At 43.3% G+C, this 21,457-nt stretch overlaps 1 protein-coding gene across 1 annotated transcript in view; it reads left to right on the top strand.

The window, feature by feature from the left end:
• Positions 1-21,457, top strand: part of LOC128689036 (uncharacterized) — a 184,147-nt gene that overhangs the window by 100,474 nt on the left and 62,216 nt on the right. The window contains exon 2 of the mRNA XM_070087428.1: positions 18,251-18,440. Within this exon, the coding sequence (XP_069943529.1) occupies positions 18,251-18,440 (190 nt within the window). The remainder of the gene's footprint in view (positions 1-18,250; positions 18,441-21,457) is intronic.

The raw sequence follows: 21,457 nt of genomic DNA, 5'->3' as shown, positions 1-21,457 counted from the left end.
CACCACATATATGGGCTGAGTTTTTCCCTACATATATGTATATATATGCGTTCTTCTGACAGGGGCGTCGTAAGGGGTTGGGCGCGCCAGGTGACACCATTTAGGGGGGTAACACCATAGATCCTCTAAAGAAGGTGACACTAATGCCCAAAACAGAGCTGCACCAACATTAGAGAAGAATCCTTCATTTCTATATAGCCTATTATATATTAACAAATTACAAATAAGTCTATATAGGGAAAATAATTGATTTTGATAATGTGATAGATGATTTTGATGTGAGAGATGATTTTGCATAATTGAAGGCAAGGAAATGTAAGATCAGATTCACTAGATGTTACCTGTACTCAAGGTCAAATCGGAACTAGTGTTTCTCTGATGTTGCAATGTTTTTCTTTATTTTTCAAGTTTTTTTTTTGTTTTTGTTTTTGCATTGTTTAAAATGAATAAATGTAGGATCAGTTGGCTGTACTCAAAGTGATATTTGAGTTTGTTTCCGTAATATTACTACGATTATTTATTTTATTAATAAAGTTGAGAAGTATTCTCCTGTTCTGTTTATGGCCCTTAAACGTTCTTATTGCTAAACATTTGTCACTGGTCATGTAGTAGTGACGTAACTGGAGTTCACCCCCATCCCCCCGCCCTTGAATTTAATGGGGGTGACACCAAAGATGCCGCCCCGGGTGACATCAACTCTAGCGACGCCTCTGGCTTCTTCAAACGAAAATAATTGACATATAACTCAAAATGGATATACAGTATGTATGGATAGAGATTTTAATACGGTTAGTGAAAGAGTTATATTTGGCGACTAAGAGATTATGAATCAAATTCTCACTTTTTTTTCCGAAACTGATGAATTCAGACGATACTCTGAAACGCTCTTAACACCTGAGACGATTATTTTTTTAAATTTTAAAAAGATCTAATAAAATTTCTCAGTCGGTGATGTGAGTAAATTATAAACTAATTTGATATTAAATTGAAATAAAAAATCTGTTTTAGGCTTAATCCTCCGTACGTGAATCTAGTGAAGGTGCTGGAATAAGGTAGACAAGCTTTAAGGAGTATAACGGAGTATGACGGCTCAGGGAAATTAATCAGCTACCTTCCCATGGTTGTTGCATTTTGCAATCTGCAATTTTTCCCTTTCCCGTCTGTCGCTGCTAGATACATAGTGAGGCAATTCTGTCACCAGGGACAGCTGGTAGGTGTAAGCTTGGCAGGTGTTGAGGCACATGTATAATATTTATAACCCTCTCTCTCTCTCTCTCTCTCTCTCTCTCTCTCTCTCTCTCTCTCTCTCTCTCTCTCTCTCTCTCTCTCTCTCTCTCTCTCTCTCTCTCTCTCTCTCTCTCTCTCTCTCTCTCTCTCTCTCTCCCCAAGACTATTGGATTAATATCCAGATGGACATAGACAAGCTAGGACAGTGGAAATCAGACATCAACTGCAGACGAGGAAATCAGACATCAACATTGATAAATAACAAAATATACACCGTGTCGCCACTGTAAACGTGAATGTCAAGTCTTGATCACACCACTGAAGTGGTCACACCACCGGGTACGTACACACACACACACACACACACACACAGACACACACACACCTACATCTACATCTACATCTACACCTACACCTACATCTACACCTACATCTACACCTACACCTACACCTACACCTACACCTACACCTACACCTACCTACCTACCTACCTACCTACCTACACCTGCCTGCCTACCTACCTACATACATATACAAGTATGACCAAGCTAAGAGCTTTCCTCTGGGATTTACACCAAAGTGTTTAGGGAGACACTATAGTCTACACGACTCGTGTTAAACGTGTGGTCAGTATGCAAGACATGATCAAGCAGTGGCACAGGCAGGAGAAAGTACACACTACCTTAGAGTAGCTTCGGATCTGAGGGGAATGTTCTGATAAAAAGTGCTGAACTTAAGATAGATGTACTCTGAAGAAAGAGGAAAAAGAACTGAGCCTAATTACCTTTTGAAAAGAACGCAGGGGAGACATGATCACATTGTATAAGATACTCAGACAGAAATTGAGAGAGTGAAGAGAGATCGACTGAGTTGAGAGGAACGAGGGCAAGGAGGCATCCTAGATGGAATTCCGTCTGGTCCAACAAACTGGATATTGTTCCCACAATGTGACTGTCATACACAGCAATCTATTAACATTTTCAGATGCTCCTAATTTTATTGTACACAAAGAATTTTACATGACGGGAGGAACACCATGGATTGGCTGACTACCGACTCCAAGTCCATGGACGAGGAGCCAAGCATGTTATTTATTTTAAATAGCGAGGGTATTTTCCCATTCGTCAGAATTTCAGCGTTGAATGACAACGGGTTGTCATTTTTATCTTGAATAAAATGAAATAGATTGAAGAAAATTTCATTCACAATTTTAAGAGCAAATGTATGTTAGTGATGAGGCGTGGTACCAGCAACGTTGATCAATTGTTGATGATTGTGACCATGAGCAGAGACTCGAACCCCATAAACACAACTGGATGGATACAGGTCGGCGGAGTACACACACTGCCAACAGTGTGGACCCGGGGATTCAAATGTCAGACCTGCGAACTATGTTTAATTATAATTATTAGTAGTGTTACTATTCATGGGAAGGGCTAAATCCGTAAGGGTCATACAGAACCTGATAAATGGGAAGGGTTACTGATGTCACTCTCGGGGTTCGCCGCCCCTGCGACCCGGTCCCAGACCAGTGCTCTTCGCTGGTGGCCTGATCAACCAGGCTGTTGGTCTTGAAGACAGTAAGGGACCTGCTTATGATTCCCCTTTTGTTTGAGAAGAGGGTGATGGGGAGTCTTGGTCCATTTACATTTATTGTGTTACCCGTTAGTGTACTAATCCTGCCCTTTAATTACCTGGAGGGTATTCCAGGGATCAACGCCCCCGCGGCCCGGACAATGACCAGGCCTCCCGGTGGATCAGGGCCTGATCAACGAGGTTGTTACTTTTGGTCGCACGTAGTCCAACGTACGAACCACAGCCCGGCTGATACGGTACTAATGTTAGGTATCCGTCCAGCTCCCTCTTGAAGGCAGCCAGGGGCCTATTGGTAATTTTCCTTATGGCTGGTGGGAGGCTGTTGAACAGTCTTGGGCCCTGGACACTTACGGTGTTTCCTCTTAGTTTACCAATGGCGCCCCCTACTTTTTACTGGGGATATGCTGCATCGCCTGCCAAGTCTCTTGCTTTCGTGGGGAGTGATTTCTGTGTGCAGATAAGGGATCAGTCCCTCTAGGATTTTTCAGGTGTAGATTATGATGCATCTCTCTCACCTGCGCCCCAATGAGTACAAGTCAAGTGCTTCCAGGCGTTCCCAGTAGTTAAGGTGTTTGATGGAACTTATACGTGCAGTAAAGGTTCTCTGTACATTCTCTAGATCTGCAATTTCACCTGCCTTGAATGGAGATGATAATGTAAAGCAGTATTCCAGCCATCTCTTGTGATCCTTGAAGGTGAGATCCTCAGACATTACCACTCCCAGGTCCTTTACATTACTTTTCCGCTCTGTTGTGTGATTAAAATTTGTAGTATACTCAGTTCTAGCTATTATTTCCAACGGAGTAGTTGGAATTTGTCTTCATTGAACATCATATTGTTTTCTGTTGCCCATTGGTAAACTTGGTTTATATCTTCTTGGACCTTTGCTGTGTCCTCAATGGATGACACTCTCATGCAAATCCTAGTATCGTCTGCAAAGGATTATATGGTGCTAAAATAATATAATATCTTTATTTACTACAAGTACATGTACAAGGTATACAGGCCTAGCTGACATCAGTGACATACTATATAGAAAGCCCCTTGTTATGCAGAGCATTTCGGGGAAATTAGATCAGTTTTGTCCCAGGATGCGACCCACACCAGTCGACTAGCACCCAGGTACCCATTTTAAACTGATGGGTAAACAGAGACAGCAGGTGTCTTATGGAAACACGTCCCTGATGTTTTCCAGCCGTACCGGAGGAAATTCGAACTCCGGTCCTCAGTGTGTGAGCTGAGTGCGCCAGCGATCGAGCTACGGTTTTCATTTCTGTTTGTCTGATATGAGAATGAGGAACAGGATTGGGGCGAGTACTGTGCCTTGTGGAACAGAGCTCTTCACTATGACAACTTCCGATTTAACTGTTTACCACTACACTTTATGTTCGACTGCTTGAAAAGTTGAAGATCCCTCTGCCCACTTTGCCAGTTATCCCTTTAGCACGCATTTTGTGTGCTATTATGCCATGATCGCACTTGTCAAAGGTTGCAACATTATTTGCTACATTCTTCCATTTTGTATGTCTTACATTGAAGCCACCAAGCAACAAGATGTTTGGGGATGTTTGGAGATATTTTCAACGTCTGCCGGACATATGACGTCACATCGTAGTCACACTGTTATTGGTGGATACACTGCATCGTGGTACTGTAATGTACAGTTGATTGGTGGAGACTTGACGTCACACCCTCAGGAGTGAGCGAGTAACCTTTTTCGACCTCACAAAGTTTGACCCCCGTTGTACCCCCACCATCCCCCCACGCAGTCGCCCCCCCCCCCATCACCGCTCTCATGCATTATGAAACACGTCCAAGACCGGATGCAGTCGGTGTTGCTTCATGCCCGTGGTCTTGACGGGTCTTGAGTGGGTAATGTCAATGGTGGTGGTCGGTGTCAGTGGTCCCAGAGGGTACTGGGAGGGGAGGGGGTACTGGTTGGTTGCCTGATTGGGTTTCAAACCTTTCAACTACACGAAGCTTACCAGTCAAAGATAAGAACATAAGAACATAAGAACGAAGGAACACTGCAGAAGGCCTACTGGCCCATGCGAGGCAGGTCCAAGTCTCCTACCGGCTTAAGCCAATGCACCCAACCTAGTCAGGTCAGGTCACATTGACTTAAGGGAGGAACACGGCAACCGACCTGGTAGCACAAGCTATCAGGTCTAACTCACACCCACCCACATCCACTCATGTATTTATCCAACCTATTTTTAAAGCTACACAACGTTCTGGCCTCTATAACGGTACTTGGGAGTTTGTTCCACTCATCCACAACTCTATTACCAAACCAGTACTTTCCTATATCCTTCCTGAATCTGAATTTTTCCAACTTAAAACCATTGCTGCGAGTCCTGTATAGGCTAGATATTTTCAGCACACTATTTACATCCCCTTTATTTATTCCTGTCTTCCATTTATACACCTCAATCATATCCCCCCTAATTCTACGTCTTTCTAGAGAGTGCAGATTCAGGGCCCTTAGTCTATCCTCATAGGGAAGGTTTCTGATACATGGGATCAACTTTGTCATCCTCCTTTGTACATTTTCCAGAGAATTTATATCCATTCTGTAATAAGGTGACCAAAACTGTGCAGCATAATCTAAATGAGGCCTAACCAAGGATGTATAGAGTTGAAGAACAACCTGAGGACTCCTATTATTTTTGCTTCTTGATATGAAGCCAAGGATTCTATTAGCTTTATTGCGAACACTTATGCACTGTTGTCTTGGTTTCAGATTACTGCTAACCAGAACTCCTAAATCTTTTTCGCAATCCGTAATATTAAGATCTACATTATTTAGTTTATATGTGGCATGGTTATTGTCCTGTCCAACATTTAGAACTTTGCATTTGTCTATATTAAACTGCATCTGCCACTTCTCCGACCACTGCATCAGTCTATTCAAATCTTCCTGGAGTGCTCGAATGTCCTCGTCAGAATGAATTCGACGGCCTATTTTGGTGTCATCGGCAAACTTGCCGATGTCGCTCTTTATGCCCTCATCTATGTCGTTTATGTAGATTGTGAACAGCAGGGGGCCCAACACTGACCCCTGCGGAACACCGCTCGTGACACTCCCCCACTCTGATTTCTCCCCATTTATGCAAACTCTCTGCTGCCTATTTGTCAACCATGCCTCTATCCAGGAAAAAATTTCTCCTCCTATTCCATGTGCTTTAATTTTCCTCAATAGTCTCTGATGTGGGACCCTGTCAAAAGCCTTACTGAAGTCCATATACACAATATCATATTCATTACCATGATCTACCTCCTCAAATACCTTAGTGAAAAAAGTTAATAAATTCGTAAGGCAGGAACGCCCCTTTGTAAAACCATGCTGAGATTCGTTGATTAATTTATGCTTTTCAAGGTGGCTACGAACTGCCTCGGCAATTATTGATTCCATAAATTTTCCCACTATGGAGGTTAGGCTTATTGGTCTATAGTTCGAAGCTAAGGACCTGTCACCTGTTTTGAAAATAGGTATCACATTTGCCATTTTCCACTTATCTGGCACCATGCCAGTTTGTAGTGATATGTTGAAAAGATTAGCCAAAGGTGTGCTAAGCTCCTCTTTACATTCCTTTAGAACCCTTGCATACAGTTCATCAGGGCCTGGGGATTTGTTAGGTTTTAATTTATCTATTTGCCTAAGGACCATGTCACTTGTGACCCTAATAGTGCACAGTTTATTATCGTCCTGTTCTACATAATTTATCATTACTGGAATATCGCTGGTATCCTCCTGTGTAAAAACTGAGAGGAAGTATGTGTTAAAAATTCTACACATTTCCTTATCACTGTCAGTGAGCTGACCCGAGGAACTTTTGAGTGGGCCTATCTTGTCCCTGATCTTACTTCTGTAAACCTGAAAGAATCCTTTTGGGTTAGTCTTCGATTCTCTTGCAACTTTAACCTCATAATCTCTTTTTGCTTTTCTAATTCCCTTTTTTATTTCTCTCTTTAACTGAATATATCGATATCTTAATTGTCCCTCTCCTCTTTTGATTTGCCTATATATGCCTCTCTTTTGACCAATCAGATATTTTAATCTATTGTTCATCCATTTAGGATCATTTTTGTTTGATCTGATTTCCCTATTTGGAACATAATTTGACTGAGCAGCTAGAACTATGCCCTGGAAAGCATCATATCGGCAACCATCACCACCTACCTGACCCTTAGTCAGGTCATTCCAGTTCAGCCCACCTAAGTAATTTTTCAGTCCTATGAAATCAGCCAAGCGAAAGTCAGGGACGGAGACTTGATTGCCATTATTAGGGGAATTCCATGATATATTAAAACTGAGTGATTTGTGATCACTTTCCCCAAGCTCATCATTAACCTCAAGATTATTAATTAGTGTTTCCCTACTGGCAAGAACCAAGTCAAGGAGGTTATTTCCCCTAGTTGGCTCTGTCACAAACTGTTTTAAAAAACAATCCTGGATCGTATCAAGAAAGTCACCTGACTCTAAATTTCCTGTCAAATTGCTCCAGTCAATCTGTCTATAGTTGAAATCTCCCATTAGCACAACATTTTCGTATGTAGATGCCTTACGAATTTCGTCCCATAGAAGTTTACTGCACTCCCTATCAAGATTTGGGGCCCTGTAAATCACACCCAAAATCAGTTTTTCTCGGCCCTCGAGAAGCTGTAACCAAACAGATTCAGTGGCTGACGCTTCTAATTTAATATCTTGTCTAACACAACAATTTAAATTGTCTCTGACATACATCGCTACTCCACCCTGTCAGTGTGGAATAATTTATAGCCTTGTATGTGACATTCAGAGGGCATCTCTCTATCTTTCAGATTGAGCCAGGTCTCTGTTATAGCAATAATATCTATGTTTCCTGCACTTGCAATTAATCTTAGCTCATCTATCTTATTTCTTACACTCCTGCTATTAGTATAGTAAACCTTAAGGGAGCTAGTCCCTTGCTGCCCTCTGCTGTCCCCCTTTGTTTGCTGACCTGATCTATTGTCTTTATTTATAACTTCATGCTGAATGCCTTTTATACATTTACTGTTTCCAACCCAAGTGTTGCAACCTGCTAAACTCCCAGGGTATATACACTGAAAGATATACAGGGAGATATATACACTCCTATCGGTGTACATGAACTGAGATATATACTCCTCGACGTATAGACAGAAATATACACCTCGATGTATAGACAGAAGCATTTACCTTAATTTATATTCACAAAGACGTGTATAATTTAGAAGACTTACAATAAAGCTTGCAGTGGTCTTACCTATTCTTCATGGTCATAGAACCTAATAGTGTTAGTACTCTAGTGGTCCTAGTACTCCAAAGGTCCTGGTGCTCTATAAGTGGTTTTTAAGGTGCTGGTACTTGGTACTAATTTTCACTAGTACTCTAGAGTAATCTTCGTCGTCCCAGTACTCAACAGTGGTCTTACTGCCATTTATTGTCCTGATACCCTTTAGTGGTCTTTGCCGTCATGGCGCTGTTTAATGGTCCCGGTAGGGCTCATGGTCCCAGTAGCGTCAGATACTAATACTATGGAGAGAGTTGATGGTCCGACCTTGTCTCGCGCCCACTCTGAATTATATAAGTATTGAGGTCAACTGTGTGTACGTGTGTGTACGTGTGTATCTACTCGCCTGTTTCTGGTTGCAGGGGTCGAGTCACAGCTCCTGCCCCCGCCTCTTTGCTGGTCGCTACTATGTCCAATCTTCCTGCTTCAAGAGCTTTATTGTATCTCTTTAAAGCTGTGTATGGATCCTGCCACCACTACGTCACTTTCCAGATTGTTCCACTTCCTGGCAACTTTGACTGAAAAAATACTTCCTAACATCCCTGTGATTCATCCGAGTCTTCAGCTTCCATTTGTGATTCCTTGTTGCTGTGTCACATCTGTGAAACATTCTGTCCCTATCCACCGTGTCACTTCCTCTCAATATTTTATATATCGTTGTCATGTCCCCCCTATTTCTATTTTCCCTTAACCTCTCCTTGTAGAACATACGTGTGTACTCGCTTAGTTGTAGTTGCAGGGGTCGATTCATCTGTGTGTGTGTACACTTAGCTATTGATACTCATTTGTTTTTCTTAGGGCACCTAGCTGGATTCCTAGTTACTTATAAACCTGTTTGCGATTATTGACTCGTCCGGTGATTAACCCCGGGTGCTCGGTTGAACGCCGCTGACGATACCACTGGATTTAGCAGGCAGGCACCAGATAAAGCCTGGCTCCAGACCGGCCTCCGGAAGTAGGACAAATTATTGAGCCCATCAGAGGTATATTAAAGGTATGCTGGACTATTTCCACCTCCTGGTGCTTCTTGTCTTCGCCTCTTCGCAACCCTACATCACCCAAACCCTCTACACCCCTACATCACCCACACCCCTACATCACCCACACCCCTACATCACCCACACCCCTACATCACCCACACCCTCTACACCTCTACATCACCCACACCCTCTACACCCCTACATCACCCACACCCTCTACACCCCTACATCACCCACACCCCTACATCACCCACACCCCTACATCACCCACACCCCTACATCACCCACACCCTCTACACCCCTACATCACCCACACCCTCAACACCCCTACATCACCCACACCCTCTACACCCCTACATCACCCACACCCTCTACACCTCTACATCACCCACACCCTCTACACCCCTACATCACCCACACCCCTACACCCACACCCTCTACACCCCTACATCACCCACACACTCTACACCTCTACATCACCCACACCCTCTACACCCCTACATCACCCACACCCTCTACACCCTTACATCACCCACACCCTCTACACCTCTACATCACCCACACCCTCTACACCCCTACATCACCCACACCCTCTACACCCCTACATCACCCACACCCTCTACACCCCTACATCACCCACACCCTCTACACCCCTACATCACCCACACCCTCTACACCCCTACATCACCCACACCCTCTACACCCCTACATCACCCACACCCTCTACACCCCTACATTACCCACACCCTCTACACCCCTAAATCACCCACACCCTCTACACCCCTACATCACCCACACCCTCTACACCCCTACATCACCCTCTACACCTCTACATCACCCACACCCTCTACACCCCTACATCACCCACACCCTCTACACCCCTACATCACCCACACCCTCTGCGCCCCTACATCACCCACACCCTCTGCGCCCCTACATCACCCACACCCTCTACACCCCTACCTCACCCACACCCACTACACCCCTACATCACCCACACCCTCTACACCCCTACATCACCCACACCCTCTACACCCCTACATCACCCACACCCTCTACATCACTTACACCCTCTACACTCCTACATCACCCACACCCTCTACACCCCTACATCACCCACACCCTCTACACCCCTACATCACCCACACCCTCTACACCCCTACATCACCCACACCCTCTACACCCCTACATCACCCACACCCTCTACTCCCCTACATCACCCACACCCTCTACACCCCTACATCACCCACACCCTCTACACCCCTACATCACCCACACCCTCTACACCTCTACATCACCCACACCCTCTACACCTCTACATCACCCACACCCTCTACACCCCTACATCACCCACACCCTCTACACCCCTACATCACCCACACCCTCTACACCCCTACATCACCCACACCCTCTACACCTCTACATCACCCACACCCTCTACACCTCTACATCACCCACACCCTCTACAACCCTACATCACTCTCACCCTCTACACCCCTACATCACCCACACCCTCTACACCCCTACATCACCCACACCCTCTACATCACTTACACCCTCTACACCCCTACATCACCCACACCCTCTACACCCCTACATCACCCACACCCTCTACACCCCTACATCACCCACACCCTCTACACCCCTACATCACCCACACCCTCTACACCCCTACATCACCCACACCCTCTACACCCCTACATCACCCACACCCTCTACACCCCTACATCACCCACACCCTCTACACCCCTACATCACCCACACCCTCTACACCCCTACATCACCCATACCCTCTACACCCCTACATCACCCACACCCTCTACACCCCTACATCACCCACACCTTCTACACCCCTACATCACCCACACCCTCTACACTCCTACATCACCCACACCCTCTACACCCCTACATCACCCACACCCTCTACACCCATACATCACCCACACCCTCTACACCCATACATCACCCACACCCTCTACACTCCTACATCACCCACACCCTCTACACCCCTACATCACCCACACCCTCTACACCCATACATCACCCACACCCTCTACACCCCTACATCACCCACACCCCTACATCACCCACACCCTCTACACCCATACATCACCCACACCCTCTACACCCCTACATCACCCACACCCCTACATCACCCACACCCTCTACACCCCTACATCACCCACACCCTCTACACTCCTACATCACCCACACCCTCTACACTCCTACATCACCCACACCCTCTACACCCCTACATCACCCACACCCTCTACACCCATACATCACCCACACCCTCTACACCCCTACATCACCCACACCCCTACATCACCCACACCCTCTACACCCATACATCACCCACACCCTCTACACCCATACATCACCCACATCCTCTACACCCATACATCACCCACATTCTCTACACCCATACATCGCCCATACCCTCTATACACTCTCTACCCAATATATCACCCACACCAATAAATTACCCACGCCCTCTGTACACGCCACTGGTAGTTGCATCCGCGCCAATCAATGACCAGCATCTCACGATGAACCATTTAGCTGTTATCACCAAGGTAACAGCCAATCACCTGCGAGTGCCAACATTAAATATCCGTTATTTGGAGTTTCAGAGCCAATCAGCGGACAGCACTCTTAAAAGTGTCCAGCCGCTTATGTTGCAGTTAACCAGTTAGGCGTAATAGCTGTTCCAATTAAAGAAAATACTAGAAATGTGATTGCAAGCTTACAGCAGTAGACGTGGTCAGGCTTACAGTGGTAGACGTGGTCAGGCTTACAGTGGTAGACGTGGTTAGGCTTAGTGGTAGACGTGGTCAGGCTTACAGTTGTAGACGTGGTCAAGCTTACAGAGGTAGACGTGGTCAGGCTTACAGTAGTAGACGTGGTCAGCTTACAGTGGTAGATGTGGTCAAGCTTACAGAGGTAGACGTGGTCAGGCTGCAGCTTACTCTGTTCCAGGTTACATTATTTTGACACAAATAACACTGTAGCAGTCCTCAAGGTTATACTTCAACTCCTGATATCCATGGCTGGACCTTGTTTAGATTATGCTGCACAACTCTGGTCTCCGCACTACAGGATGGACACAAATGCGCTGGAAAATATGCAGTGATGACGAGGTTAATTCCATGTATCAGAAACTTTTGTACTCTCTGGGAAGGAGTAGAATTACGAGATATATGATTGAGGACCCTTCAAGGGAGGTTCTTTGATTATGATGAGGGACTCTTGATCTAGGGAATTGGATCTGTGCTCCAATTCCCTGAATTAAGACCGAATGCATTTCATCTTCCCCCATCCATCCACAGGCGCTGCATAATCCCTACAGGCTTATCACTTCCAAGGCTGAGGGACTGATTATCTCATCTTTTGTATATACAGTGGAACCTCAAAAATCGAACTTAATCCGCTCCAGGAGCTAGTTCTAAATTCGAAAAGTCTGAAATTCGAAGCAATATTTCCCATAAGAAATAATGGAAATACAATTAATCCGTTCCAGAAACCAAAAATATTCACAAAAATAACACATTTTATAGAGATTAATTACAGTTTTACATACAACAAATGCTATAGTCTTTAATTATGTATAGCAATATAAAATAACATTTTTACTTACCTTTATTGAAGATTGGTGATGGCATCTGGAGCCATTGGACCCCAGTCTCACAAAATAACTGTCTACAGTCCTCTGTTTCTGTCTCAAAAAAACTATCCACAGTCGTCTGTTTGTCTCACAAAATAACTGTTCACAGTCCTCTGTACATCCTGGCAAGCTCAACAGGTCTCACTCCAATCTCATACTTCTGTATTATTTCCTTCTTCACATCTATGGTGTTTCTCACTTTCTTTACCACAGGGGTACCGCTAGCAAATTTCTTTGGGCCCATGGCAGCTTATTTCACAGTCTCACAAGCACTAAACACACCGAAATAATCGTAAAATGTGTGAATGAGAGCGCAGGTTAGTGTTCACTCAAGCATAAACAAAGCTAGACTGCTCACGGCGCCTGCACGGGGACGCGGACAGAGCGGGCCAGCGGACAGGTCCCATACCCGGCGGTTCGAAATTTGAAACGCGTTCGATTTTTGGTACACAGTTTGTCCGAAAAAATGGTCTTATTTTCGAAACGTTCGATATTGGTACGTTCGATTTTCAAGGTTCCACTGTAGTTCTTCTGTCTTCCAATTATGTCATTCAATTTGTACTGATAAAGCCACTGGATGGCGAAACCTCTACAGTAAAGACACCCTGATGCTGCACATGTGCCTGATTTTCAGCTTCGCTTATTAATACATCAGTGTTAACAAGCACGCAGTGGATTCAGTCCGGTAAAGAATGATGTTAACTTTAAACTATAATAATGTGTGTGTAGTTATAACGTAATAATAACTCTAGTGACATCTAATGAATGTTAGAATTTTTAAGAAACAAAAGTGACATGAAAAGAAGAAAAATGTTGAATTGTGTAGTAAAAAAAAGATTTCATGGTTGACGAAGCGACGCTCATGGTCGAGGCTCCGTCATCTGTGAATCTGTATAATTCATTATTTGTATCTGAGTATAATTCGTTATACGCATGTAACTATGATTGATTACAAGCAGTAGAACCAACGACAGGGCAAACAGAGCCATTTTCTGACAACGTTTCGAGATTTTCCATTCTCGTCTTGAAGACTACAAAGGGAAAGAACATTTGGAATTACACACACAAAAAAAAAGTTAAATCAAATATTTCTAAATGTTTAAAATTTTATAAATCTAAAGACAAAAATAATATTGTTATATAATAAAAAACACAAAAGCTCTCATAAGTGCCTAAATTTACATTAATCTGTAATATATGCAATAAGATCACAGTAAACAGGTGATTTCAGAATATGCAAAACAACCACTGTGAAAGAATAGAGAAATTCCAAGCGCTTTCGTGACTACTCACATTATCATGGAACAATATATATATATATATATATAAAAGGCATATGACAGTGTATAGGGAAGCAATGTGGCAGATGTTGCAAGTATATGGAATAGGTGGTAAGTTACTAAATGCTGTCCCCTCAAGGAAGGTTTCTTGATGTTGGTGAGGGTCTCTTGATTTACGGAATTGGATCTGTGCTCCAGTTCCCCGAATTAAGCCTGAATGCCTTCCACATCCCCCCCCCCAGGCGCTGTATAATCCTCCGGGTTTAGCGCTTCCCCTTGATCATAATAATAATAATAATACTAAATGCTGTAAAGAGTTTTTATGAGGATAGTGAGGCTCAGGTTAAGGTGTGTAGAAGAGAGGGAGACTACTTCCCGGTAAAAGTAGGTCTTAGACAGGGATGTGTAATGTCACCATGGTTGTTCAATATATTTATAGATGGGGTTGTAAAAGAAGTAAATGCTAGGGTGTTCGGGAGAGGGGTGGGATTTAAATTATGGGGAATTAAATACAAAATGGGAGTTGATGCAGTTACTTTTTGCTGATGATACTGTGCTTATGGGAGATTCTAAAGAAAAGTTGCAAAGGTTAATGGATGAGTTTGGGAGGGTGTGTAAAGGTAGAAAGTTGAAAGTGAACATAGAAAAGAGTAAGGTGATGAGGGTATCAAATGATTTAGATAAAAATTGAATATCAAATTGAGGAGGAGGAGTATAGAAGAAGTGAATGTTTTCAGATATTTGGGAGTTGATGTGTCAGCGGATGGGTTTATGAAGGATGAGGTTAACCATAGAATTGATGAGGAAAAAAGGCGAGTGGTGCGTTGAGGTATATGTGGAGACAAAAAGCGTTATCAATGAAGGCAAAGAATGAATGTATGAAAGTATAGTAGTGCCAACACTCTTATATGGGTGTGAAGCTTGGGTTGTAAATGCTGCAGCGAGGAGGCGGTTGGAGGCAGTGGAAATGTCCTGTCTAAGAGCAATGCGTGGTGTAAATATTATGCAGAAAATTCGGAGTGTGGAAATTAGGAGAAGGTGTGGAGTTAATAAAAATATTAGTCAGAGGGCTGAAGAGGGTTTGTTGAGGTGGTTTGGTCATTTAGAGAGAATGGATCAAAGTAGAGTGACATGAGCGTATAAATCTGTAGGGGAAGGAAGGCGGGGTAGGGGTCGTCCTCGAAAAGGTGGAGGGAGGGGCTTGGACTTCCAGCAAGCGTGCGTGAGCGTGTTAGATAGGAGTGAATGGAGATGAATGGTTTTTGGAGCCTGGCGAGCTGTTGGAGTGTGAGCAGGGTAATATTTAGGGAAGGAATTCAGGGAAACCGGTTATTTTTATATAGCCGGACTTGAGTACTGGATATAGGAAGTACAATGCCTGCACTTTAAAGGGGGGGGTTGGGATATTGGCAGTTTGGAGGGTTGTGTAGTAGGACGGTATATATATAATTGGGGCCCTGATATTATATTCTATATCGAGTTTATTATATTATTTCAGGTCACTTTTTATATTGTATCTTTATATATGCTTCTAAACTGTTGTATCTAGGCACCTCTGCAAAAACAGTGATTATGTATGAGTGAGGTGAAAGTGCTGAATGATGATGAAAGTATTTTCGTTTCCGGGATTTTCTTTTTGGGTCACCCTTCCTCGGTGGGAGACGGCAGACTTGTTGAAATGTATCTACTATATATATATATATATATATATATATATATATATATATATATATATATATATATATATATATATACACATACATACATACATATACACACAATAAGATCATAGTAAAGAGGTGATATCAGAATATGCAAAACTACCACTGTGAAAAAATTAGTGAAATTCCTAGTGCTTTCGCTTGGAATTTCGTGAGAAGTCACGAAAGCGATTAGGATTTCACTATTCTTTAATAGTGGTTGTTTTGCGCACACACATATTCCAAGCGAAAGCGTTTGGAATTTCACTATTTTTTCACAGTGCTAGTTTAGTTTTGCATATTCTGATATCACCTGTTTACTGTGATCTTATTGTGTGTGTATATATTATATATATATATATATATATATATATATATATATATATATATATATATATATTATAAAAAGGGGAAGTATTTTTGAGAGTATCGCTTGCCTGCGATTGTTTTACATATGACGCTCGTCATACGACTAAGGTTCACGTCAGGAAACACTTGGCTTGTATCCTGACGAATCTTACCTAACTTAACCTGCGATTCTCAGCTTTATTTTTTTTTCTACTTTTGTAATTCTTAATGTTCTTTATGTAGGCCTGAAGATGAGAACAGAGCCTCAAGTCTTGTCAGAAAAGGGCTTTGTTTGTCCTGTCGTTGGTTCTACTGCTTGAAGTAAGACTACACTTTTCATGTGTAATAAAGTTGGTAGAATTACCGACAATATGTAAAGTAAAAGGACACAAGAGCAACTAATGTGACATTTATTGTGGCAACGTTTCGCTCTCCAGGAGCTTTATCAAGCCATTACAAACAATACATGGACACAGAGGGTATATAAAGGCTCAGAGTGAGGTGCAATACTACTGAGGTAACATTTCGATGTTCACTAGTGGTAGTAGTAGTGACAAAAGCAATTAATTCGTACATGAGTAAAAGGATATAAAAGCTATTACTTGGGTAACATAAAAATAGGTTGGACAAATATAGACTGGAAAGAGGCAGCTTGTTTCAGTGTTCACTCTCTGTAACGTGCTTTGTGTAGTATAACAGGAGAGACTATGTGATGGCAGGGTTTACTGTTTTCAGGAGGATTCTTGCTAAGACTTCGGAGATGGTGAAGCTGCCGTTGTTTTGTTTAATTGTATTCGAAACAGCGATCAGTGCTGATTCGAGGCACTTGCGTCTGCGGAAATTAGTTTCTTTGATCACTAATTGGGCGTCTCTGAATTTCATGAGATGATTGGTGGAATTTCGGTGTTGTACACAGGCGTTGTTCAAGTTATCGTTCCTACATGCGTAAATGTGTTCATTGAGGCGGGTGTCGAGGTTTCTTGCTGTTTCACCTACGTAAATCTTGTCACAGCCTCCACAGGGTATAGTGTAAACTCCTGCATTGACTGGTTCGTGGTGCTTGGATTGTGTCCTGGTTAGATCCTTTATTGAAGTGCTAGAAGCGATGGCGACTCTGGTGTTAGCTTGTGAAAGTACTTTTGAGACGTTCAGTGCAACCTGACTGTTGGGAAGAATTATAACTTTGTTGGGAGTTGTGTTGATGCGTGGAGAATTAATGATCTGAAGAGCTCTTTTCTTGCAGTCTTTGATGAAAAAAGAAGGAAAATGTAACTCAGTGAATGTTTGATGAATATATGTACATTCCTCGTCAAGAAACTCAGGACTACAAATTCGGTATGCTCTTAGGAAAAACCCGATGATGATGCCTCTTTTGGGCTTGGTATCTTGACTGGAATAGAAGTGTGTGAGATCGTTTTTATTGGTGGGTTTCCGATAAACTTGAAATCTTAGGTTGTTGTCTACTTTGTGAATGAGGACGTCGAGGAAAGGTAGCTTGTCGTTGGACTCTTCTAGTGTAAACTGGATCGCCGGTTCAACTGCGTTGAGCCTTGCCTGAAGATCCCGTACATCAAAACGTTTTGGAGTTATTACGAGGACATCGTCCACGTAACGTAACCAAGTGACGCTTGGTTACTACTACTACTACTACTACTACTACCACCACTAGTGAACATCGAAATGTTACCTCACTAGTATTGCACCTCACTCTGAGACATTATATACCCTCTGTGTCCATGTATTGTTTGTAATGGCTTGATAAAGCTCCTGGAGGGCGAAACGTTGCCACAATAAATGTCACATTAGTTGCACTTGTGTCCTTTTACTTTACTTTTCATATGACTACTCGATTGCTGACGTAATTCATTACATGTATATCAGTATGCATATGTATCATAATTCATTACATGTATCAGCATTATTTATTGTGCATACGGTATCAGCATGATTCATTTCACATGTAACAGTATTATTTTTTATCATATATGAAGCACAAAAAAGTGTGTTGGTCATTTAGCGCAAGCTGTGGTAAAGGTTTTATCCTCCGTCCGGTAATCGCCAGACAGAAATTCTGTCCACAAAAGTATCTACGTCAATTACCGACAGTATTATCTTTAAAAGTTTTTTCCCCCTCCTTCACTACTGTTCTCTCCTCCAGGTTGTGGGCGAGGGCACGCAGACGGTGGGCCAGGCTATTCGACCAGTGGCCCAGGAGCTGCGACTAGTCAGCTTCGCTCTGGCCCTCGCTGACTCCCACGCTGAGGTCGACCTCGACGCCCCAGCGCACCTTCTCGACGGAGACACCATCCTACTGCAAGACGCCATAGACTCCTTCGACCCGAGCTTGGGTGAGTCGTTTCCTCTCGGTGAACATTTTTCTTTTTAAACCCCCTTAAAGGGATGTTTTTCCTTCGAGAGAAAACAGTTCCAGGTCCATGGAATAGATAATAAGATTCATGTTAAGAATGGTATAAAATACCAACAAGTTGATGAGTAAGACGCGTGTGCAAAAGTTTGGTATCTTTATTAACGATGAAGATAAGCTGTTGCACAAATGTTTTACTCATCAGTAAGATTCCTGATCTATAGAAAATTTCTTCGGAACACAGTTCTAGGGACTCCAGGGAAAATTTCCGTCCAGCGGAATGCCTCTTCGAAGCGATATTCCCTCTTAAAAGGAACAGCCCCAAGAACGCACTTTCCATTATCATTGAACACCTATGAAAACCAGTTTGCATTCTAGGAAATACAAAAAAAAATTCATTCTTAATATCAACTGAAGCTCTGTCTTACAAATACTCTCTCGGAGAACATTGTCCTCGTTACAATTCACCTTTCTCATGGAGTGACTAAAGAGTCCGGTGGAAATCATTTACCGTACACCGTAGCCGGTCATGAATTTACAGTAACTGAAAAAACACGCATCCCACTTCGAATATGTCCATTATTACGTTAATGAAAAGCGCTAAACTCGTTAGGGCTACGGACATGTCGAGGTGTGTTTGTGGGTGGAATTAAGTGGGAAGTAAAGACCCGAGATGATTCTATAGGCTTTTGATTGTGATTCCAGCGGATCATTAGTGTGATTCCAGCGGATCATTAGTGTGAAATTGAAATTGAAAAAAAGAAGAAAATACTTCTTCTCTTATGTCAAATCTAAGGGAAAAATAACATTAAGTATTGAGCCCCTTCTTAGGCGAGATGGGACATACACAGATGACAGCCAAGAAATGAGTGAGATACTAAAGTCCAAATACGACTCAGTGTTCAGGGAGCCACTGCCCAGACTAAGGGTCGACAATCCAAATGAATTCTTTATGAACGAGACCCAACATTTGGTCATCTCAAAAATCTCAGATATTATCCTAACACTACAAGACATGACTATGCACTCTGCCCCAGGCCCAGACTCGTGGAACTTCGTATTCATCAATAACTGCAAGAAGCCCTTGTCGCGTGCCTTCAGCATTCTATGGAGAGGGAGCATGGACACAGGGGTCATCCCACACTCACTGAAAACAACAGACATAGCCCCACTCTACAAAGATGGCAGTAAAGCAATAGCAATGAACTACAGACCGATATCACTAACATCCCATATCATAATAATCTTTGAAAGGGTTCTAAGAAGCAGGATCGCCAGCCACCTAGATACCCATCATTTACACAACCCAGGGCAACACGCTTTTAGAGCAGGTCGCTCCTGCCTGTCCCAGCTACTGGATCACTATGACAAGGTCCTGGATGCTGTAGAAGATAAAATACAGATGTAGTATACACAGACTTTGCAAAAGCTTTCGGCAAGTGTGATCATGGTGTAGTAGCGCACAAGATGCGTGATAAAGGAATGAGAGGAAAAGTTGGTAGATGGATCTTTAGCTTCCTGACAAATAGAACACAAAGAGTAATAGTAAACAGTAAAGTCTGAGGCAGCTACGGTGAAAAGCTCTGTTCCACAAGGCACAGTACTCTCTCCCATTCTATTCCTCATCCTTATATCTGGCATAGACTGAGATTTAAGCCACAGCTCCGTGTCTTCCTTTGCAGATGACACCCGAATTGCTGTGAGTGTCCTCCATCGAAGACACCGCGAGACTCCAGGCGGACATAAACCAAATCTTCAAATGGGCCACTCAAAACAATGTGAAGTTTAGTGAAGAGAAATTTCAACTACTCAGATATGGAAAACTTGAGGAAATTAAAACTGTATCGGGTATACGACAAATTCTAACCATACAATAGAGCGAGAAAATAATGTGAAGGACCTGGGAGGGATAATGTCAGAGGATATCGCCTTCAGAGACCACAACAATGTATCTACCGCATCTGTTAGGAAAATGATAGGATGGATAATAAGAACCTTCAAAACTAGGGATACCAAGCACATGATAATTCTCTTCGAATCGCTTGTTCTGTCTAGGCTGGAATACTGCTGCACACTAACTGGCCCCTTCAAGGCAGGCGAAATTGCTGACCTGGAGAGTGTGCAAAGAACTTTCACGGCACACATAAGTACGATAAGGAACCTAAATTATCGGGAACGGTTGAAGGCCCTTGATCTGTATTCCCTGGAGTGCCAGCGAGAGAGATACATGATAATATACACTTGGAAAATCCTAGATTAGTACCAAACTTGCACACGAAAATCACTCCCTATGAAAGTAAAAGACTCGGCAGGAGATGCAAAATTTCCCCAGTGAAAAGCAGGGGCGCCACGAGTACACTGAGAGATAACAAACAGGTGTGCGGAGCCCAAGACTGTTCAGCTGCCTCCCAGCATACATAAGGGGGATTACCAATAGACCCCTGGCTGTCTTCAAGAAGGCGCTGGACAGGCACCTAAAGTCAGTACCTGACCAGCCGAGCTGTGGTTCGTACGCCAGTTTGCGTGCTGCCAGCAGTAACAGCCTGGTTGATCAGACCCTGATCCACCACGAGATCTGGTCTCAGACCGAGCCGCGGGGGGCGTCAACCCCCCGAAACCCTCTTCAGGTAAACTCCAGGTAATATCAGCGACTTATTAGTGTGATTCCAACGGATCGTTAGTGCGATACCAGCGGCTCACTAGTATGATACCAGCGGTTCACTAGTGTGATACCAGCGGTTCACTAGTATGATACCAGCGGTTCACTAGTATGATACCAGCGGTTCACTAGTGTGATACCAGCGGCTCACTAGTGTGATACCAGCGGTTCACTAGTGTGATACCAGCGGTTCACTAGTATGATACCAGCGGTTCACTAGTATGATACCAGCGGTTCACTAGTATGATACCAGCGGTTCACTAGTATGATACCAGCGGTTCACTAGTATGATACCAGCGGTTCACTAGTATGATACCAGCGGTTCACTAGTATGATACCAG

The sequence above is a fragment of the Cherax quadricarinatus genome, chromosome 21 (assembly GCF_038502225.1).
Source record: "Cherax quadricarinatus isolate ZL_2023a chromosome 21, ASM3850222v1, whole genome shotgun sequence".
In the NCBI taxonomy this organism is placed as follows: domain Eukaryota; kingdom Metazoa; phylum Arthropoda; class Malacostraca; order Decapoda; family Parastacidae; genus Cherax; species Cherax quadricarinatus.
This window is presented reverse-complemented; position numbering and strand designations above follow the sequence as displayed.